The sequence below is a fragment of the Pseudophryne corroboree genome, chromosome 8, assembly GCF_028390025.1.
Source record: "Pseudophryne corroboree isolate aPseCor3 chromosome 8, aPseCor3.hap2, whole genome shotgun sequence".
In the NCBI taxonomy this organism is placed as follows: Eukaryota; Metazoa; Chordata; class Amphibia; order Anura; family Myobatrachidae; genus Pseudophryne; species Pseudophryne corroboree.
In genome coordinates this window covers 39,883,359-39,907,596 of record NC_086451.1, presented here as the reverse complement: position 1 = coordinate 39,907,596, position 24,238 = coordinate 39,883,359, and the positions used below count along the sequence as shown (strand labels likewise).

Below are 24,238 nucleotides of genomic sequence, written 5' to 3'. Positions count from 1 at the left end.
AAGACCCTGTGGCTGCCGCATGGTAGCCACCCCCATCCGCAAGGAATAGAACCTAAGAAGTACACCCCCAACGCCCCAGCTCCTGGACCGCTGCCGTGGGGGACCCTGTGACTGCCGCACAGCAGCCACCCCAATCCGCAAGGAATAGGACCTATAAGGAGTGAACCTCCAACGCCCCAGCTCCTGAACAACCGCCGTGGAGGACCCTGTGGTTGCCGCATGGCAGACTCCCCAATCCGCAAGGAACAGGACCTAAAAAGTATACCTCCAACGGCCCAGCACCGGAACCGCTGCCGAGGGGGACCCTGTGGCTGCCGCATGGTAGCCTCTCCCATCCGCCAGGAACAGGACCTGCAACAAGCATACCCCCAACGACCCTGCTCCTGAACCGCTGCCGTGGAGGACCCTGTGGCTGCCGCATGGTCAGCCGCCCCAGTCCGCCAGGGATAGGACCTATAATAAGCATACCCCCAACAGCCCTGTTCCTTAACAGCTGCCGAGGAGGACCCCGTGGCTGCCGCAAGGTAGCCACCCCAATCCGCAAGGAATAGGCCCTAAGACGTACATCTCCAACGGCCCAGCCCCTGAATAGCTGCTGTGGAGGCCCCTGTGGCTGCCGCATGGCAGCCTCCCCCATCCGCAAGGAATAGGACCTAAAAAGTATACCGCCAACGGGCCAGCTCCTGAACAGCAGCCGAGGAGGACCCTGTGGCTGCCGCATGGTAGCCACCCCAACCCGCAAGGAATAGAACCTAAGAAGTATACCCCCAACGGCCCAGCTCCTGAATAGCTGCTGTGGAGACTCCTGTGGCTGCCGCATGGCAGCCTCCCCCATCCGTAAGGAATAGGACCCAAGAAGTATACCGCCAATGGACCAGCTCCTGAACAGCTGCCGTGGCGGACCCTGTGGCTGCCGCATGGTCAGCCGCCCCATTCCGCAAGGAATGGGTACCGAACCCAAACACAACAGCAACACTGTACCTTAGTGAGAGGACCAGCGAGCGCCTGTATCAGCAACTGGTCGCCCCCCCCCCCCCCGGAGGCCCATCTATACTCATGCGCCAGGCGCAGCGGGCAGACACCCACCACCTCCTGGGCCTCCAAGGACACCCAGCGACCCCCAGCTGCTTGATCCGATTTGGATCACACCATCCTGCAGAGCAACCGACCACCCTGCAACCCCGTTACAGAGAAAGGTCCCGGCATCCCGAAATGCCTGCTGCTCGCCACCCCTCGCTTACCCGCAAAACCCAGAAGAAAGCCAAAGCAAAGGCTAATCTAAACAGGGGCCCCCTCCCACACCAACTCGGCGACAGGAGGCAGCACACCCAGCAACTCCGCCAAAATTTGCCACGTAGCAGGCCTACGTGTATCTGCAGGCGCGGGGCGCCTAGCCCCAACCCTAAAGTGCTAACGAAAGACCAGGCGGGGTCCACCAGCCCGTGCAGCCTAGAACGGAAGGAAATGCCCGCAAAGGCAGGATACATGGCCGCCTAGGACCTCCCCCACCAAATAACGCTCGAACCGGAAAACCATCAAACCGTCTACCAGGGACACATCCGCTGTATCCAACCTACTGAAAAAACACCAGGACGCAGCAGACGCCCCAAACGAGGAAGGAGCCAATGCATGCCTAGTCCGAGTAGCCAACCCGCCTGGACAATCCACCCGACAGCAGACTGGCATGAGAAAACCGTATGACACCACCCCCGGAACCCACTCGCGGCACTCATCAAACTGCAAAGAAACAAAGCATCCGCCAACCCATTCCGACTCCGGAGCGGGATGGTAAAACTGCACCGCCAGCAGCCACGCAGATGTCGCAATAGCCGCAAAGCCTGGGGGAACAAGTAGGAGGAGGCCACAACAACCTCCCCGTAAAAACTATAGGAATGAAGACCAAAATCACCAAACATCACTGATCCCGCGGGAAGGGAAACTGCGGTACGCTACCTGGTCGACCCCGCAGGGGCCCTTAGGATTCTTGCAAACTATGCCACCCATGGGGATAAACCTGCTTACAAAAGGGGAGGAGCTAACAACAACTGCACCCGCTTAAGCCGAACTTCGTGTTACCCCCAGCAGTCGTTAACAAAAACTAGTGATGAGCGGGTTCGGTTTCTCGGAAACCGAACCCCCCCCGAACTTCACCTTGTTTACACGGGTCCGAGGCAGGTTCGAACCTTCCCGCCTTGCTCGGCTAACCCGAGCGCGCCCGAACGTCATCATTCCGCTGTCGGATTCTCGCGAGATTCGGATTTTATATAAGCAGCCGCGCGTTGCCGCCATTTTCACTCGTGCATTGGAGATGATAGGGAGAGGAAGTGGCTGGCGTACTCTCCGTTTATTGTAGAAGACAGAACTTGATTCATTGGTTGTTTATTGCTTAATTGTGGGGAGGATTGGGGAGCAGCTGTTAGGAGTACAGTGCAGAGTTTTGCTGATAAGTGACCACCAGTTTTTTTCCGTTCTCTGCCTGAAAAAAAACGCTCCATACCATATCTGTGCTCAGTGTGCTGCATAATATATCTGTGCTGAGTGCTCACACTGCTTAAATTGTGGGGACTGGGGAGCAGCTATAGTAGGAGTACAGTGCAGAGTTTTGCTGACAGTGACCACCAGTATACGTTGTCTGCCTGAAAAACACTCCATATCTGTGCTCAGTGTGCTGCTTTATTGTGGGGACTGGGGACCACCAGTATAATTAATATTATATAGGAGGAGTACAGTGCAGAGTGCACTGCTGTACCTACCTCTGTGTCGTCATCCATTAAGTATACTATCCATCTACATTCTATACCTGTGGTGCATTTTAGTTTTGCAGTTTGCTGACAGTGTCCACCAGTATACTATATATAGCAGTACGGTAGGCCACTGCTGTACCTACCTCTGTGTCGTCACTCGTCATCCATTAAGTATACTATCCATCTACATTCTATACCTGTGGTGCATTTTAGTTTTGCAGTTTGCTGACAGTGTCCACCAGTATATTATATATAGCAGTATGGTAGGCCACTGCTGTGTACCTACCTCTGTGTCGTCACTCGTCATCCATTAAGTATACTATCCATCTACATTCTATACCTGTAGTGCATTTTAGTTTTGCAGTTTGCTGACAGTGTCCACCAGTATACTATATATAGCAGTACGGTAGGCCACTGCTGTGTACCTACCTCTGTGTCGTCACTCGTCATCCATTAAGTATACTATCCATCTACATTCTATACCTGTGGTGCATTTTAGTTTTGCAGTTTGCTGACAGTGTCCACCAGTATACTATATATAGCAGTACGGTAGGCCACTGCTGTGTACCTACCTCTGTGTCGTCACTCGTCATCCATTAAGTATACTATCCATCTACATTCTATACCTGTGGTGCATTTTCGTTTTGCAGTTTGCTGACAGTGTCCACCAGTATACTATATATAGCAGTACGGTAGGCCACTGCTGTACCTACCTCTGTGTCGTCACTCGTCATCCATTAAGTATACTATCCATCTACATTCTATACCTGTGGTGCATTTTAGTTTTGCAGTTTGCTGACAGTGTCCACCAGTATACTATATATAGCAGTACGGTAGGCCACTGCTGTGTACCTACCTCTGTGTCGTCACTCGTCATCCATTAAGTATACTATCCATCTACATTCTGTACCTGTGGTGCATTTTAGTTTTGCAGTTTGCTGACAGTGTCCACCAGTATACTATATATAGCAGTACGGTAGGCCACTGCTGTGTACCTACCTCTGTGTCGTCACTTGTCATCCATTAAGTATACTATCCATCTACATTCTATACCTGTGGTGCATTTTAGTTTTGCAGTTTGCCGACAGTGTCCACCAGTATACTATATATAGCAGTACGGTAGGCCACTGCTGTGTACCTACCTCTGTGTCATCACTCGTCATCCATTAAGTATACTATCCATCTACATTCTATACCTGTGGTGCATTTTAGTTTTGCAGTTTGCTGACAGTGTCCACCAGTATACTATATATAGCAGTACGGTAGGCCACCGCTGTGTACCTACCTCTGTGTCGTCACTCGTCATCCATTAAGTATACTATCCATCTACATTCTATACCTGTGGTGCATTTTAGTTTTGCAGTTTGCTGACAGTGTCCACCAGTATACTATATATAGCAGTACGGTAGGCCACTGCTGTACCTACCTCTGTGTCGTCACTCGTCATCCATTAAGTATACTATCCATCTACATTCTATACCTGTGGTGCATTTTAGTTTTGCAGTTTGCTGACAGTGTCCACCAGTATACTATATATAGCAGTACGGTAGGCCACTGCTGTGTACCTACCTCTGTGTCGTCACTCGTCATCCATTAAGTATACTTTCCATCTACATTCTATACCTGTGGTGCATTTTAGTTTTGCAGTTTGCTGACAGTGTCCACCAGTATACTATATATAGCAGTACGGTAGGCCACTGCTTTGTACCTACCTCTGTGTCGTCACTCGTCATCCATTAAGTATACTATCCATCTACATTCTATACCTGTGGTGCATTTTAGTTTTGCGCAGTAAATATAGTAGTAGGCTATTGCTATTGATACTGGCATTTAATTCCACACATTAAAAAATGGAGAACAAAAATGTGGAGGTTAAAGGGAAAGATCAAGATCCACTTCCACCTCGTGCTGAAGCTGCTGCCACTAGTCATGGCCGAGACGATGAAATGCCATCAACGTCGTCTGCCAAGGCCGATGCCCAATGTCATAGTAGAGAGCATGTAAAATCCAAAACACAAAAGTTCAGTTAAATGACCCAAAAATCAAAATTAAAAGCGTCTGAGGAGAAGCGTAAACTTGCCAATATGCCATTTACGAAACGGAGTGGCAAGGAACGGCTGAGGCCCTGGCCTATGTTCATGGCTAGTGGTTCAGCTTCACATGAGGATGGAAGCACTCATCCTCTCGCTAGAAAAAAGAAAAGACTTAAGCTGGCAAAAGCACAGCAAAGAACTGTGCGTTCTTCAAAATCACAAATCCCCAAGGAGAGTCCAATTGTGTCGGCTGCGATGCCTGACCTTCCCAACACTGGACGGGAAGAGCTTGCGCCTTCCACCATTTGCACGCCCCCTGCAAGTGCTGGAAGGAGCACCCGCAGTCCAGTACCTGATAGTCAAATTGAAGATGTCACTGTTGAAGTACACCAGGATGAGGATATGGGTGTTGCTGGCGCTGGGGAGGAAATTGACAAGGAGGATTCTGATGGTGAGGTGGTTTGTTTAAGTCAGGCACCCGGGGAGACACCTGTTGTCCGTGGGAGGAATATGGCCATTGACATGCCTGGTCAAAATACAAAAAAAATCAGCTATTCGGTGTGGAATTATTTCAACACAAATGCGGACAACAGGTGTCAAGCCGTGTGTTGCCTTTGTCAAGCTGTAATAAGTAGGGGTAAGGACGTTAACCACCTCGGAACATCCTCCCTTATACGTCACCTGCAGCGCATTCATCATAAGTCAGTGACAAGTTCAAAAACTTTGGGTGACAGCGGAAGCAGTCCACTGACCACTAAATCCCTTCCTCTTGTAACCAAGCTCCTGCAAACCACACCACCAACTCCCTCAGTGTCAATTTCCTCCTTACCCAGGAAAGCCAATAGTCCTGCAGGCCATGTCACTGTCAAGTCTGATGAGTCCTCTCCTGCCTGGGATTCCTCCGATGCATCCTTGAGTGTAACGCCTAATGCTGCTGGTGCTGCTGTTGTTGCTGCTGGGAGTCGATCGTCATCCAAGAGGGGAAGTCGGAAGACCACTTGTACTACTTCCAGTAAGCAATTGACTGTCCAACAGTCCTTTGCGAGGAAGATGAAATATCACAGCAGTCATCCTGCTGCAAAGCAGATAACTCAGGCCTTGGCAGCCTGGGCGGTGAGAAACGTGGTTCCGGTATCCATCGTTAATTCAGAGGCAACTATAGACTTGATTGAGGTACTGTGTCCCCGGTACCAAATACCATCTAGATTCCATTTCTCTAGGCAGGCGATACCGAAAATGTACACAGACCTCAGAAAAAGACTCACCAGTGTCCTAAAAAATGCAGTTGTACCCAATGTCCACTTAACCACGGACATGTGGACAAGTGGAGCAGGGCAGACTCAGGACTATATGACTGTGACAGCCCACTGGGTAGATGTATTGCCTCCCGCAGCAAGAACAGCAGCGGCGGCACCAGTAGCAGCATCTCGCAAACGCCAACTCGTTCCTAGGCAGGCTACGCTTTGTATCACCGCTTTCCAGAATAGGCACACAGCTGACAACCTCTTACGGCAACTGAGGAAGATCATCGCAGAATGGCTTACCCCAATTGGACTCTCCTGGGGATTTGTGACATCGGACAACGCCAGCAATATTGTGCGTGCATTACATCTGGGCAAATTCCAGCACGTCCCATGTTTTGCACATACATTGAATTTGGTGGTGCAGAATTATTTAAAAAACGACAGGGGTGTGCAAGAGATGCTGTCGGTGGCCCGAAGAATTGCGGGCCACTTTCGGCATTCAGTCACCGCGTACAGAAGACTGGAGCACCACCAAACATTCCTGAACCTGCCCTGCCATCATCTGAAGCAAGAGGTGGTAACGAGGTGGAATTCAACCCTCTATATGCTTCAGAGGATGGAGGAGCAGCAAAAGGCCATTCAAGCCTATACATCTGCCCACGATATAGGCAAAGGAGGGGGAATGCACCTGACTCAAGCGCAGTGGAGAATGATTTCAACGTTGTGCAAGGTTCTGCAACCCTTTGAACTTGCCACACGTGAAGTCAGTTCAGACACTGCCAGCCTGAGTCAGGTCATTCCCCTCATCAGGCTTTTGCAGAAGAAGCTGGAGACATTGAAGGAGGAGCTAAAACAGAGCGATTCCGCTAGGCATGTGGGACTTGTGGATGGAGCCCTTAATTCGCTTAACCAGGATTCACGGGTGGTCAATCTGTTGAAATCAGAGCACTACATTTTGGCCACCGTGCTCGATCCTAGATTTAAAACCTACGTTGTATCTCTTTCCGGCAGACACAAGTCTGCAGAGGTTCAAAGACCTGCTGGTGAGAAAATTGTCAAGTCAAGCGGAACGTGACCCGTCAACATCTCCTCCTTCACATTCTCCCGCAACTGGGGGTGCGAGGAAAAGGCTAAGAATTCCTAGCCCACTCGCTGGCGGTGATGCAGGGCAGTCTGGAGCGAGTGCTGACATCTGGTCCGGACTGAAGGACCTGCCAATGATTGCTGACATGTCGTCTACTGTCACTGCATATGATTCTCTCACCATGGAAAGAATGGTGGAGGATTATACGAGTGACCACATCCAAGTAGGCACGTCAGACAGTCCGTACGTATACTGGCAGGAAAAAGAGGCAATTTGGAGGCCCTTGCACAAACTGGCTTTATTCTACCTAAGTTGCCCTCCCTCCAGTGTGTACTCCGAAAGAGTGTTTAGTGCAGCCGCTCACCTTGTCAGCAATCGGCGTACGAGGTTACTTCCAGAAAATGTGGAGAAGATGATGTTCATCAAAATTAATTATAATCAATTCCTCCGTGAAGACATTCACCAGCAGCAATTGCCTCCAGAAAGTACACGGGGACCTGAGATGGTGGATTCCAGTGGGGACGAATTAATAATCTGTGAGGAGGGGGATGTACACAGTGAAAGGGGTGAGGAATCGGAGGATGATGATGAGGTGGACATCTTGCCTCTGTAGAGCCAGTTTGTGCAAGGAGAGATTGATTGCTTCTTTTTTGGTGGGGGCACAAACCAACCAGTCATTTCAGTCACAGTCGTGTGGCAGACCCTGTCGCTGAAATGATGGGTTCGTTAAAGTGTGCATGTCCTGTTTACTTTATACAACATAAGGGTGGGTGGGAGGGCCCAAGGACAATTCCATCTTGCACCTCTTTTTTCTTTCATTTTTCTTTGCATCATGTGCTGTTTGGGGACAATTTTTTGGAAGTGCCATCCTGTCTTGATTGACACTGCAGTGCCACTCCTAGATGGGCCAGGTGTTTGTGTCGGCCACTTGTGTCGCTTAGCTTAGTCAAACAGCCACCTTGGTGCGCCTCTTTTTTTCTTTGCATGATGTGCTTTTTGGGGACAATTTTTTGGAAGTGCCATCCTGTCTTGATTGACACTGCAGTGCCACTCCTAGATGGGCCAGGTGTTTGTGTCGGCCACTTGTGTCGCTTAGCTTAGTCACACAGCGACCTTGGTGCGCCTCTTTTTTTCTTTGCATCATGTGCTGTTTGGGGACAAGTTTTTGGAAGTGCCATACTGTCTTGATTGACACTGCAGTGCCACTCCTAGATGGGCCAGGTGTTTGTGTCGGCCACTTGTGTCGCTTAGCTTAGTCAAACAGCCACCTTGGTGCGCCTCTTTTTTTCTTTGCATCATGTGCTGTTTGGGGACAATTTTTTTGAAGGGCAATCCTGCCTGACACTGCAGTACCACTTCTAGATGGGCCAGGTGTTTGTGTCGGCCACTTGTGTTGCTTAGCTTAGTCACACAGCGACCTTGGTGCGCCTCTTTTTTTCTTTGCATCATGTGCTGTTTGGGGACAATTTTTTTGAAGGGCCATCCTGCCTGACACTGCAGTGCCACTCCTAGATGGGCCAGGTGTTTGTGTCGGCCACTTGTGTCGCTTAGCTTAGTCACACAGCGACCTTGGTGCGCCTCTTTTTTTCTTTGCATCATGTGCTGTTTGGGGACAATTTTTTTGAAGGGCCATCCTGCCTGACACTGCAGTGCCACTCCTAGATGGGCCAGGTGTTTGTGTCGGCCACTTGTGTCGCTTAGCTTAGTCACACAGCGACCTTGGTGCACCTCTTTTTTTCTTTGCATCATGTGCTGTTTGGGGACAATTTTTTTGAAGGGCCATCCTGCCTGACACTGCAGTGCCACTCCTAGATGGGCCAGGTGTTTGTGTCGGCCACTTGTGTCGCTTAGCTTAGCCATCCAGCGACCTCGGTGCAAATTTTAGGACTAAAAATAATATTGTGAGGTGTGAGGTGTTCAGAATAGACTGGAAATGAGTGGAAATTATGGTTATTGAGGTTAATAATACTATGGGATCAAAATGACCCCCAAATTCTATGATTTAAGCTGTTTTTTAGGGTTTTTTGAAAAAAAACACCCGAATCCAAAACACACCCGAATCTGACAAAATATTTTCGGTGAGGTTTTGCCAAAACGCGTCCGAATCCAAAACACGGCCGCGGAACCGAACCCAAAACCAAAACTCAAAACGCGAAAAATTTCCGGTGCACATCACTAACAAAAACCCCAAAAGTGTAGGTACCTTGTCAGTGGGGATGCGACAACAACCCGCAATTGTGCCCAGCACCCACCCCTGTAACACCCCGGACCCCGAACAAAGACCTGGCAACCTACAGAAGGATAGTTGCAAAAACCAAAATGCCTCCCAGACCCCTGAAGGGAAAATAGTCCCTGTAGCGAGAAACACTGAAGGGGCCGGATGCGGACAATACGCGCCAATGCCAGAAAGAGCAGAATTTCCCAAAAAGGCACATGAGACTGAAAACACCCAGAGGCACCCACCTGTCAGCAGAAAACAGGCCCATAGTCGAGGCCCGAAAAATTGCAGGTGATAGGGACGCAGGGGAAGCGGCGAAAGCCCGACCCAACGTACAAGTTAGCCAAAAAGAAGGTACCCGGCCCATATTCATGAAACAAAACGCAGAGTCCATAAAAGACTAATACTCACCCCGCGCGCGGTCCCGGAAATGGAGCATGAAAAGTAAAAACCCCATGAAGATACGACAATTGTAGGATAATGCGGCACTAGCCCGGGTTCCTTGGGCACCCACCCTACAGGGAAGCTGCACAAATCGGGAAGAGAGGAAAAAACGGCATAGGGCCCACCCGAGCCCCAAGCCGGTTCAGCGACCACCCTCCGCCGGACCTGATGCGGGAAAGCGTGAAAGGACTTACAACACCGGCGCGCCACCACGGGCAAGGTTACCCGCTCGTGGCCGGGGCACCGTCACTGGACGGGAGACAGGCCTCGCAAATATGCAGGAGGGACGAAACGTGAGTGGACCTACGGCGTACTAGCCCCTGCCATAAGCAAACCCCTCCCCCTCTACCAAGGAGCGCAAAACAAAAACGCCAACCGCGAGGGGCCTGTGGTCTGGGACCCCGCTGTGTGGTCCGGCCCCAAGAAAAGGCCGTTACCACCCCCTGCACCATGCGGGGATGTTCGGCAGGTCGCGACCCGGTGCAACAAGCCGAAAATCAAAAAACCGGAACCACAGATGAAAGTACGGAAATCCGTCCCCCCAAAGCCCTCCCCCCCCGCCTTCCCTGCGAACCGCAGGGGGGGCGGAGGGGAGAGTAGCCGCCGGCGCCCTTCCAGTCCGAGACGCCTAGCGCCACGCGCCGTGCAATGAGCCTAGCCATCTAGCGCGGGCGCCAACGAGAACCAGCGTAACACTACAGTGGTTAAAAGGAATACTGTAACAATAAGGAAAAAACAACAGCATGCTCACCATCTCCTGAAGGACCTGGAACACCATCAGCTGCCTCCCCCGACACTGACCCCGGCGGTGCGTCCTCCTCTGCCGCTGTAGCCGCATCCCTCCTCGGCCTCCGGTTCCTCCGCGCCGAAACCCTGACTCCCCCAAACCCATCGATACCTGCACAGACAAAACAGAGGGGACAACAGGCGCAAGAAGCGCCCGCGCTACGACCACGAAACAGGAGGCACGACGGGAGGGGGACGCAGGGAAGCGGGCCGAAGCGACGGGGACCCCGCATGGTAGGGAGGAAATAGCGTCAGAAAGGAGCCATGCCCCACGGGGCGTCCCAATGTCGCAGGCCGGACGCCCGGGGGAGGGCGACTACCTGCCGCCCGGGAAAATATAGGACCAGGCCGCCACCCCTGTACCGTGCCCACCCGCCCACACGGGGCACCCGCAAGCCGGGAAATGGGGAGGGCGGAAGACCGAAAGGCCCGTATGCGAAGTGGGGGGGTTGCCCCCAGCAGGGCCACGCGCCGAGCACCACGGTCGGGGACCCCCGTAAAGGGAGCCGCCCGAAACACAGGGCGCCTGGGCCATCACCCCCCCCCCCCCCTTAATCCAGTGAGGGACCCCAAAAAACCCGCCCCCAACATGTGGGAACAGGCTGCCAGCACACCGCGCCGCAGCAGCTGGGGGCACGTTGGAACCGCTGCAGCCGCATCTCCAAGCCCGGCACCCGCACCCCCTCCACCCGCAGCCCATCCCGGGCCGTCAGGCAGCCAGCGTGCGCCGGCGCATATAGCCGGGCAGAAATGGGGAGGATGCAGGGGAAGCGGACAGAGAGCGCCGGGCCGAAGACTGGAGCCGCCCGCAGCCCCACGGCCGCCGGGGGTGACCCCCGAGACCGCGGCCGCACACCACCAGGGACCGCTGCGTCTGGGGCACCGCGCGCCCCGGCCGAACGAGAGCAGGGGGAGAAGCGCGGGCCGCCGCGGTCCGACCCCGCCGCGCTCTATCAGGCGCCGGGACGGGGATAAGGGGAGGCCGCGCTCCGGGAACGAGCGCCGGAAGCTCGAGGCCGAAGCTAAGCGACAGGGGGGGGAGTAGAGCAGACCCTCCTGGACGCAGCACAGCAGGGGGGGGGAACAGGAGCCAAGCACTATAATGGATAAAGGATAAAACCAGTGGAAGGGGGGAGGGGGGAGCCAGCACAGCGCAGTGGGGACACAATACAAAAAAAATAATAATAATAATAATAATTATAACAGTATATAATGAAATCAGTACTCAGCCTTCCTGGGCCATTCCAAAATGGCAAGAGGAAGTCTGAGGCACATGACCATGGCTTATATATTATTCCAAGACCAACCCCTAAACCCTTGATGGACAGCCCTATATTACATAGTTGCCTACTCTCCCGCATTCCGCGGGAGACTCCCGGTTGGACGCAAAGTCTCCCGCTGCCCCAGGAAGCTACATAAATCTCCCGGATTCCCCACTGCCCAGGAACTAATTTTGTGACATCAGAACACAAGGGGCGGCCACCGCGGAGTTATGGGTAGTGGTAGCCGGAAGCTATACCCCGGCTCCCGCACTGTGCCTGTACCAGCTCCTCGATCTCCTCCCCGCATGTGTGCAGCAGCAACAGCGAGAGGAGGCTAGCTGGATCAGACACCCCCAGCAGCCGCTCATCGGAGTGATTGTACTGCGGCTGGGGTGACAGTGGGGGCAGCGCAGGGGGATCTGGCACAACAGCAAAGAGCCCAGCTGTGATGAGGGAGTCAGCAAGACGCACAGAAACCCGGCCAGAGAGAAGGGTAAGAGGGGTGTGGTGGTCCGGGTGTGTGATCAGGAAAATGGGGAAAGCTATGGAATACCTGGTTGTCTGATTTATTGGGGTGCATGGATAGCAAAGTGCAGGGACTCAGCAGGGCTGCGGGATTCCCTATTTCTCCTCTCCTACCTCATGCTGCTGCTGTCAGTCTCTCTCTGTGTTTCACTTTCAACTCCTCCTCCTGCAGTGCTCCACGGAGTCCTTGGTGCTGTCACTGAGCCCGTTTGAAGCCTCTGCTCCCTCAATGCACACACTGCACAGTAGTCAGGGAGGCTGGAGCTCTCACTAATAAACACTCAGAGCAGGTTTGGGGAGGGGAGCTCATGGGCAGGTTCCCCACCTGTTGCTGCTACCTAACTTGTTCTAGAAACAAATTAACAGGGGCAGAATACACATAAGTACAGTACAGGCGCCCTGGAAACTCCCTGGTTATTGGTGTGCAGCTGTCTCTATTCCTCCCTGCCCCTCTCTGTGAGCCTGTGTCCCTGCTCCCTGACTGCAACAGACACTCTCCCTCCCTCTCCCCCCTCCTCTCTCCCCCCCTCCTCACTCACCCCTCCCTCACTCTCCCCTCCCCCTTCTCTCGCCCTCTCTCTCTCCCCTCCCCCTTCTCTCGCCCTCTCTCTCTCCCCTCCCCCTTCTCTCTCCCCTCTCACTCTTCTCCCCCCCTTCTCTCTGCCTCTCTCTCCTATCTCCCTCTCACTCTCCCCTCCCCCTTATCTCTCCCTCTCGCGCTCTCTCTCTCTCTCTCTCTCTCTCTCTCTCTCTCTCCCCTCCCCCTTCTCTCTCCCTCCCTCTCTCTGTCCATCCCCATCTCATGCTCTCTCTCTCACACACAAGTATAGGAAGCAAGAGAGGCAGAAGAATGATCTTTGGAATGTTTAGTGCCACAAGAAGAAAGATAAATGCTGGGCTCTGGACCTCTTGTTAAGAAACAGTTAAAATAAAATTAATAATATTTTTTTACTGTGTATGCGGTCTTATACAAAAAGGATTACACTGGGACGGTGAGAGGTTGTCAGAGAAGACAGAATGCAGCCTAATCAAATCACATTTAACAAATTGACCCTTTGAAAATATTTTTGTGGAATCAGCATGTTATCCCACCGCACAGGATTCCGACGCTCAAAATTTCAACAAAGGGATCCAAAAGATTAGAACACCGACAGGGGTGAGTAGGGGGTGTTCTTCCCTCTCCCCACCCCCCTAACCCTCTCTACAGCCTAACCCTAACCTCCCCCTTAGTGCCTAACCACCCCCCAGAGGTACATAAACCTAACGTAACCTGGCATCTCGACTTTTACAATGCGGACAGGGGAGTAATTAATTTACCCGTACCCTAACCCATCTGAGGTGGCGGCTAGGGTAGGGCTAAGTTAGTGGGGGTGGCAGCTAGGGCTAAGAGTCTGAGGGGTGGCGTCTATGGATAACCCCCCTTCTAGTCCGTAACCCTCCCCCATCAGGTCCTAACCATCCCCCCAATATTTACCTTTGGGATGTCAGCAGTCAATGTTTCCGGCACCAGGATTCTGAGTGATGATCCAGACCGGTGGGATGCTGACCGCATCACATCAGACACATAGCTGCTTCCACTGGGTCCATGTTCATGCAGAGACACTGTATCTGCCATAGGTGGACACTATGGTGTGCTGCTGGTGGACTGTCTAGAACCACCAGGCGAGGTGACAGCATGCAAGGCCTCAGAAAGTGGGCATCTCAGGGTTTGAACAATGAGGCAAACACTAGTACACAAAGAAAATGCTGAAACTTATATACATAGTATCACTCCTTCAATTCTAGCAACAGGTGGCAGAGGGAATGTAGCAACGTCCACCTTTGTATCAAGCACAGAGTGTTACTGAGCTCTACCACAGCTATTTCCAGATAAAGCACAGGTTGTCTGATGTGAATTAGACCCTCCCTCTGGCAGCATGCTGCACTTAGTACTTTAGTTATCATCTGCCACTGCTGAACACACCCCTTAGTGGTGAGAAACATGCCAATAGGTAGACTTAAGGCATACTTGCCTACCTGACCCTCTCCATGAGGGAGAAAATGCTCTGTTCCTGGACTTTCCTGGTAATGTATGATTGCCATCACCTGTGGTGAAACACCTTTCTTATCAATTAACTAGCTCACCACAGGGGATGGCAATCATACATTACCAGGAAAGTCCAGGAACAGAGCATTTTCTCCCTCATGGAGAGGGTCAGGTAGGCAAGTATGACTTAAGGCCCATACACACTGGTCGATATATCGGCCGTTCTCCTGAACGGCCGATATATCGCGGGACCGTCGGCCAGTGTGTACGGCCGATACGTCTGTGAACTCCGTCGTTCACAGACGTATCGCGTCGGCCCCACAGCACAGCCGACGGCCAATATATCTACCGATATATTGGCGCGTCGCTGTGTGTGTACGGGGCGGTCGGCCGACCGCCCATACACATGCTGCGGCGGCCAGCGGTGATTGACAGATGAACTGGGCGGGCGTGTGTACACGCCCGCCCAGTTCATGACATCAGTGTCCGACGGATCGGGCAGTGTGTATGCACAGCACACTGCCCGATCCGTCCATAGATATATCTGCAGATCAATTGATCTGCAGATATATATATATATTAGTGTGTACCCACCTTTAGACACGCCCTTTGGGCGGAGCTTGGCACACCCTCTTAGCGGCTTGACACACTCTACTACTGGCTAAAATCTCCCTGAAACTAGTTTTCAAAAGTAGGCAAGTATGCCCTATAATCCTATAGGAAAAATACCCACGAAAACACTGATCTGCCTAGCAACTGCTTAGTCACAAACAACCAATCACAAAAAATTGGGCTCTTATATGGCCTCAGGCTTATGCAGCCTTCAGCTTATCTAATGTACCGTGTAGCCATTGCAGCATCACTGGATGGCAGAGTAGCTTTACTGCATAGATGGAATAACAGATTGAACAGGGACAATACAGTGTACTGAGGGGGTCATTCCGAGTTTTAGCAAATCTACCTATAAGTGTTTCACACAGTGGGGCAGATGTGTTAAGCCTGGAGAAGTGATAAGTGGAAGGTGATAACGCACCAGCCAGTCAGCTCCTGTCATTTTTCAAACCCAGCCTGTGACATGACAGTTAGGAGCTGATTGACTGGCGCGTTATCACCTTCCACTTTATCACTTTTCCAGGCTTAATACATCTGCCCCACTGTTTCTGAGGGGAATAAATACCTGTTTTATTTTTTGAGTATATTATGCTTCAGCTGATAAGAGGCGCACTTGCAGGGGGTGTCCTGTTGTCCAGCACTATGCATTATCCTTATCTAAGTCTGCAGCACAGCACCCAGTGCAGTCATTATGCAGTGAGTGACCACAAGCAGACAGCGACTAATCAAATATGCTCAGGGAGCGTGGACATCAGTAAAGGTGGCATCGCAGAAGGGCATCACTGTGTGGGGAAGGAGAAGTATAATTGTATTTAAAATAGGCAGTAGGTAACACACAGAGGGGGCAAAATGTGTGGAACTAAGACGAACAAAGAGGCTAGCAACAGCCTGAGAGGTGATTTTTTTACTAAATTATAAACGGTGGAGTCACATTATTATGAGCACCAGCTAATAGCCAGAGTAACCGCCATGTGCAGCACGGACAGCAGCTAGACGGGCCGAACTGTCATGTTAGACACACGTCTGGTAGCCCCCAGGTTCATTTAGACGGTGAGCTGCTCCACTGTAGCGCGTCAGTCATCCCTGACGCACCATCAAAGCCGACATTCACCTCTCACATCAGTTGTGTCGCTTTGCAGTTTCCACATCGATTATTTGCAATGGCTCCATTTGTCCAGTCATGATACACCTTCACCACAGCAGCGCGCGGACAGGTCACATACTGCGCTGTGTCAGAGATACCGCCACCCTTGTCCCGAAAGCCGATAATCAGCCCCTTTTGCAACTCGGATAAATTGCCCCATTTACCCATGACAGCAATGAAACCTATCACACACCTTATATACCCACCAAGCCAGCGCACGACACGTGACGTACTTCATGGGCTACATGCTGCCGATGTCACATGTAGGACGTGGTCATAATAATGTGACTTCACCGTGTATTACAGAGCGTTTTTTTTTTTTTTATGACAGTCACTTTTTTGGTATAATTTTTTTTTGGGTTTCTTGTAGAGATGGAGCCACGCTAATCATGGCTCTGTCGAGTATCGGACTGGGGCATGAAGGGCCCACTGGGGGAATGCAGTGATAGGGGACCATACTTAGGGGTGTGGCCAGCCTACAAAGGGGGTGTGGCCAGCCTCCACAGAGGCTTGAAATACACAATAGTCTAGTACGGTGTAATGCAACATATCTACCATGTATAATACAAGTGCACAGTCTGGAACCTGATCCCTAGAGGAAGGAGGGGGCCATCAGGCAGTGGGGCCTACCGGTGGTTTCCCTGGTACCCCTGTGGGCCAGTCCGACCCTGGCTCTGTCTGTGCTGGGGCGCACCCGCCTAGGCGCGCCTATCACAGCGTCTGGGCCGTGCATGCATCCGTGACTCTCCCGTAGCGCGGCTAGGCCCGGATCGCCTAGTTACGCTGGGAGTGCACGTTTGTGATAGAGCAGCTGTAGATAAGCACAGCTCCATCTGTAGTTTCAACCATTTAGATGATGGAAGACAAGTTTTTGTTTAATTACTAACGAGACTGATATCTTTCTTATCCAGGAGAAGCGATGTCTTGGTGTTGACGCCTTGGCAGGCCCCAATTATCTGGAATGGCACCTACGACATAGACATCCTGAATGCTCAGTTCCACCAGAGAGGTGTCCGCATTGGCCTGACTGTGTTTGCTATTAAAAAGTAAGTCATAAATAATAATAATAATAATAATAATAAGAATTAAAAAAAAATAGCAATAATAACAATTATAATAAAAATAATAAGAAAAATCTACTACTACTACTACTACTAATAATAATAATAATAATGTTGATAATAATAACATTTTTTAAATATCAATAATAATTATAATAAAAATAACAATAAAAATCTACTACTACTACTACTACTACTACTACTAATAATAATAATAATAATAATAATACTGAATGAAAAACAACACAAATACTAATACTAATTCTAATAATAATAATAATAATAATAATAATAATGTTGATAATAATAACATTTTTTAAATATCAATAATAATTATAATAAAAATAACAATAAAAATCTACTACTACTACTACTACTACTACTACTACTACTAATAATAATACTGAATTAAAAATAACAACAATACAACTACTACTACTACTACTAATAATAATAATGATGATGATAATAATAATAAAAAAATTAAAATTGCAATAATAATTATAATAAAAATAATAATAAAAATCTACTACTACTACTACTACTAATAATAATAATAATAATACTGAATTAAAAACAACAACAATACTACTACTACTACTACTACTACTACTACTACTACTACTACTACTAATAATAATAATAATGTCACTATTGGCATCTAATCCTTGTTCCAAGTACAGTAGATGTTAATGTGTTCAGGGACTCACTGTACGAACTGTAACCCAGTAGATGTATTGCTGCATGGCATATGGTAATGAGCAGGAATAATGGTCCTAACTGCCCCTTAAGCTACTATACCACCCTGTATTTTGTGGATGGTTATAATCCATTTTGTACCATGATTTTAATGAAAACTCTATGAAACAACATTAGTAATAGTCTGATAACAGCACAATCCCAACCTTCCGCGTCGTGAATCACCACAATAATAATCAGGCAAATATGGTGACCCTTGCTATTATACAAACACAAAATATTAATACGTTATAGTAACAATTAGTAGTCTCTCCAACATTCAAAAATAACTAAATAAATAATATATGGGGTGTCTTTCGTCCCAAATGAAACCTAAATAATTCTATCTGCCCTTCCGTTCTTAATGCTCCACACTTTGTATCTTTTTCAGATATGTTCAATTTCTTCAAAATTTTCTAGAATCATCTGAGAAGTTCTTCATGGTGGGACACCCGGTAAATTACTATGTACTCACCGATCAGCCCAATGACATACCCAACATTACACTTGGTGAGAGGAGACAACTGATTGTACTGGTAGCCCCTGCTTACAAGAGATGGCAAGACATCACCATGAGGCGCATGCAGATTATTCGAGATAACACTCGCGAACGCTTCATCCATGAAGTGGACTATCTGGTGTGTGCCGACGTGGACATGAAGTTCACCGACCACGTTGGAGTTGAGATCTTAACCGATGTGTTTGGAACTATTCATCCTGGTTTCTTTAGGTCATCACGCAAAGATTTTACCAATGAACGGCGGCCAGCGTCTGCCGGCTATGTTCCCTATGATGAGGGGGATTTTTACTACACAGGCTGCTATTTTGGGGGCACAATAGAGGGCATCTACAAGTTGACTAACCACTGCCACCACGCCATGCTGGCAGACAAGGAAAAATATATTGAAGCCCTTTGGCATGATGAGAGCTATTTAAATAGATATTTCCTTTATCACAAACCAACTAAAGTCCTCTCTCCAGAATATGCATGGAACTACTATTATGGAAACCCAGCTGTTGTGCAGAAAAAGAGATTTATTGTTGTTCCAAAAGATTATGCAAAGGTTCGTGACAAGCAGAGACACCTAGACAAGTGAGGGCAAAACTTTCATCTGTCCACTCTCTCCACCAAAATTACCCACACAAAGTTCAACAATGATCTCCTATGATTGGCTTAGTGGTATGCACAGTGTGAATAGGTGCATGCTGTGCAAGTAAAAATTAGAGATGAGCGGGTCTGGTTCTCCGAAAACCGGACCCGCCCAAACATTGCGATCTGAGCCGAGATCTGAGTCCGGCTCAGGTTTTCCCGCCAGACTCCGATCCCAAATCAAGGCATAATGTCATCCTCCCGCTGTCCATTTCTCGCAGGTTCTGGATTTATATATAGTTCATCTGGAAAGTATTCAGAGCGTTTCACTTTTTCCTCATTTTGTTATGTTACAGCTTTATTCCAAAATGGAATAAATTATTTTTTTCCCCTCAAAATTCTACACATAATACCCCATAATGACAGTGTGAAAAAAGTTTTTGGGAGATTTTTGCAAATTTATTAAAAATAAAAAACTAAGAAATCACATGTACATAAGTATTCACAGCCTTTGCTCAATACTTTGTTGATGCACCTTTGGCAGCAATTACAGCCTCAAGTATTTTTGAATAAAATGCCACAAGCTTGGCACACCTATCTTTGGGCAGTTTCGCCCATTCCTCTTTGCAGCACCTCTCAAGCTCCATCAGGCTGGATGGGAAGCATCGGTGCACAGCCATTTTCAGATCTTTCCAAAGATGTTCAATCGGATTCAAATCTGGGCTCTGGCTGGGCCACTCAAGGATATTCACATAGATGTCCTGAAGCCACTCATTTGATATCTTGGCTGTGTGCTTAGAGTCGTTGTCCTGGTGAAAGATGAACCGCCGCCCCAGTCTTAGGTTAAGAGCGCTCTGGAATAGGTTTTCATACCGGATGTCTCTGTACATTGCTGCATTCATCTTTCCCTCTATCCTGACTAGTCTCCTAGTTCCTGCCACTGAAAAACATCCCAATAGCATGATGCTGCCACCACCATGCTTGACTGTAGGGATGGTATTGGCCTGGTAATGAGTGGTGCCTGGTTTCCTCCAAATATGACACCTGGTATTCACGCCATAGAGTAAAATCTTTGTCTCATCAGACCAGAGAATTTTGTTTCTCATGGTCTGAGAGTCCTTCAGATGCATTTTGGCAAACTCCAGGTGGGCTGCCATGTGCTTTTTACTAAGGAGTGGCTTCCGTCTACCCACTCTACCATAGAGACCTGATTGGTAGATTGCTGCAGAGATGGTTGTGCTTTTGGAAGGTTCTCCTCTCTCCACAGAGGAATGCTGTAGCTCTGACAGAGTGACCATCGGGTTCTTGGTCACCTCCCTGACTAGGGCCCTTCTCCCCTGATTGCTCAGTTTAGACGGCCGACCAGCTCTAGAAAGAGTCCTGGTGGTTCCAAACTTTTTCTATTTACGGATGATGGAGGCCACTGTACTCATTCGGACTTTCAAAGCAGCAGATATTTTTCTGTACCCTTCCCCAGATTTGTGCCTGTCTCGGAGGTCTACAGACAAGTTGACTTCATGCTTGGTTTGTGCTTAGACATACACTGTCAAGTGTGGGACCTTATATAGACAAGTGTGTGCCTTTCCAAATTATGTACAATCAACTGAATTTACCACAGGTGGACTCCAATTAAGCTGTAGGAACATCAACATCAGCTCAATTTTGTGCTTCATGGCAAAGGCTGTGAATACTTATATACATGTGATTTCCTAGTTTTTTATTTTTAATAAATTTGCAAAAATCACCAAAAAACTTTTTTCATATTGTCATTATGGGGTATTGTGTGTAGAATTTTGAGGGGGAAAAAATATTCAATTTTGGAATAAGGCTGTAACATAACAAAATGTGGAAAAAGAGAAGTGCTGTGAATACTTTCCAGATGCACTATAAGGCCCCCCGAGCCATTTTTACTGCAGTTGTGGAGGTTGTAGTGAATGGATGCGTCCGTGCGGTGTCCATCCAGGGGTGCTCTGTTTTACTGGTTACTGTGTTCAGGCAAGGGGCTGGAGCTGCTGTGTTCAGGTGTACTCTCCATCTATAAAGGGGCTGCTGTATAATCAGTATGCTATAATCATACACGTATCATGAGTGACAATGTAGGTGGTCCATCCTTTGTTGTATATAAAGGGGTCCTCTGCCTAACCAGATATAGCTAAATATATTATTTCAATTATATATATATATATATATATATATATATATCCATACACCGTAACGCCGGCACTCTGGATGCCCCCTAGGGCTTGCTTACTCTGGTGCCCTCCATCTGGGTTTGGCAACCCCCATATGTAGATCAAAAAATGAGGCGGCACTCAGAGATTTGTTGAAAAGCAAACAGGTGTGTATTCAAATCATCACATCAACGTTTCGGGGAACAAATCCCCTTCATCAGGATGAAGGGGATTTATTCCCCGAAACGTTGATGTGATGTGATGATTTGAATACACACCTGTTTGCTTTTCAACAAATCTCTGAGTGCCGCCTCATTTTTTGATCTATATATCTATATATATATATATCTATATCTATCTATATCTATCTATCAATATATAAATATATATATATATATATATATATATATATATATATATAGAAAACCCACAGAAGGAGCCGCTTCACACTTTCAAATATGAATGAGGCAGGTGCCAGGTCAGAAAAACAATACAGAAAGTCCAAGAGTAACCACCAGAGGGATCAAACTCAGATAGACCAGCACACTGCTTGAATGAAAGACGTTTTACTTGTTTCAAAAAAGGTGCATACTAAGGTAGCAAGCATGTAGCACACATGTCTGTAGCAGCATATATGAATGAACAATAGATACTTAACATCCCGACAGCTGTTTCGAATATCTTCTTCAGGGGAATGAATAAAGTGTCATAGTGCCGACCACTGCACACACTGCAGTGTCAGTTTTCAAAGTGTCTTATGCCTTTCATTCAAGCAGTGTGCTGGTCTATCTGAGTTTGATCCCTCTGGTGCTTACTCTTGGACTTTCTATATATATATATATATATATATATATATTTATTTATACAGGCATAAATAATATAATACTAGGTGCTTCATCGCGCCCTACGGGCGCTCTTCACACCATCGCAAGGGGCTACGCCCCCTTAACCCTTGCATGCCTTTCTGGGGTTTAATATTTGTATTATATGGAGTATTACCTGCATTCCTTTGTTAGTGGTTAAATATTGCACAATGAAAGGGCGTGCGATGGTGAAGGAGGCGCAGCCCCTTGCGACGGCGTGAACAGCACCTGCAGGGCACGATGTACAGAATGTAGCGGGTGCGGGGGGGACTGCGGATGGTGTCTGTAGATGCTGCGGGTGGAGGGGAGGCAGAAGTGGGGGTGGGGCCCGGATGGGGAAGGTTCGGGAGGTGCTGCGCGTGGGGGAGGGGCAGAGGAGTGGGGGATGCAGATGGGGGAGGGGTCCGGAGGCACTGAAGGTGGGGGGGGGGGGGGCAGGGGTGCCACGGGTGGGAGAGGGGCAGGTGTGGGGATGTTGTGGATGGATGAAGGGTTCCGGAGGTGCTGTGGGATGGGAAGGGACGGGAGTGCCGGGGGTGGGGTAGGGGACCGCAGGCACCATGGGTAGGGTAGGGGCAGGTACGGGTGTTGCGGCGGATGGGAAAGGAGGTCCGGAGGTGCTGCAGGTGGTGGAGGGGCAGGTGCGGGGGTGCCATTGGTGGGGGAGGGGTGGGTGAGGGGGGGACCGCTGATGGAGGAGGGTGTCTGCAGATGCTGCGGGTGGAGGGGGGCAGGTGTGGGGGGAGACATATAAGGGGGGTGAATGGTGGAAGGGGCCTGGAGGTGCTGTGGGTGGTGGAGGAGTGGGAGCCACGGGTGGTGTAGGGGGTCTGGAGGCACAGCATGTGGGGGAGGGGTGGAGTGCCGCATGTGGTGGAGGGGAAGGTGCGGAGGTGTGGTGCATTGGGGAGAGGTCTGGAGGTGCTGCGGGTACTGTATATGCCATAAAAGGTAGTTGGAGGGTATGCAGTAACAGGGCCAGGACAGGGGTGACAGGGTCAGTACAGGGTTGACGGGGCCAGGACAGGGGTGACAGGGTCAGAACAGGGGTGACGGTGCCAGGACAGGGGTGACGGGGCCAGGACAGGGGTGACGGGGCCAGGACAGAAATGATAGGGACAGGATAAGGGTGACAGGGCCAGGATAAGGGTGAAAGGGCCAGGATAAGGGTGGCAGGGCAAGGCCAGGGGTGACAGGGACATGACAGAACACAGGGCACGGGAGAGATTGGTATTAGGGACAAAATAGTGGTGACAGACAGATGTGTCTTACCGGAGTCACTGCTGCTGGCTGCTGCTGTTCCACTCCAACCTGTTGGGATCTGCTGCTGCTGGAGACTTGGCATGGCTGACTCTCTCAGGCTGGATTCCTGCTTCCTCTGCCCGTCCGCATCCCTCCCCCCCTCCTCAGTCACACACCGCAGACCTCGCGCAGCTGCCGGGCACTGTGGTAAGGTGAGACTGGAAATGACTGGTTAGCCCCCAGGAGACGCTGCGACTGGAGGGAGGAGGGGGTCATAGCATGCACGTGGCGCGGACCTCACGGCTTCCGGGCACTGTGGTAAGGGGAGACTGGGAGTGACTGGTTAGCTCCCAGGAGGCGCTGCGGCTGGAGGGAGGAGGGGGTCAGAGCCTGCAAGCAGCTCGGATTTCTGTAGCGCTACCCGCCAGCTAAAGTGTGTGAAGGAGCTGGGTGCACCTCACTGCGGGTGGCAGTGCTGCAGCTAGCGGTGGGGTTGCTGGGGCTGGAGATAACAGAGGCAATACGGAACCTGCACAGCGGCAGGTGCCCCACTAAACTGCAGCTAAGAAGTGTGGAGTGTGCTAGAAAGTGACGCTCCTCCGCACCAGAGAGACCCTGCTGAGTATGCCGATGTGGGGGGTCAAGCACACAGTGAGCCGGTGCCCGTCTGTCTGTATGACATACCCCTCACACACCCCCATACCTCCCAAATGTCCCGATTTTCGCAGGACAGTCCCATTTTTTGGGGTCTGTCCCGCTGTCCCACCCGCGGGTCGCAGTGTGTGGGGGGGGGGGGGGGCAGTTGGAAAGCTCCTGTACTCGCTGTTCTGCTTAGCAGAGCAGCGGTGAATAGTGGAGACAGAGGGAGAGGGGGCATCAGGGGGTACGGATTAATGGGGGGGTTCCAGCAGCAGAGCCGGATTAAGGTGGGGGGGGGGGGCAGGGGATACG

The 24,238-nt window shown here is 49.9% G+C and overlaps 1 protein-coding gene across 1 annotated transcript; it reads left to right on the top strand.

Moving 5' to 3' along the window:
• The first annotated feature begins 11,884 nt into the window (after positions 1 to 11,884).
• LOC134948350 (histo-blood group ABO system transferase-like) lies at positions 11,885 to 20,709 on the top strand. The gene is made up of 3 exons (XM_063936276.1): positions 11,885 to 12,308; positions 17,034 to 17,168; positions 18,313 to 20,709. Exon 3 carries the CDS (start codon positions 18,362 to 18,364, stop codon positions 19,016 to 19,018), a length of 657 nt encoding a protein of 218 aa, XP_063792346.1. The 5' UTR covers positions 11,885 to 12,308; positions 17,034 to 17,168; positions 18,313 to 18,361; the 3' UTR covers positions 19,019 to 20,709.
• Positions 20,710 to 24,238: the final 3,529 nt, after the last annotated feature.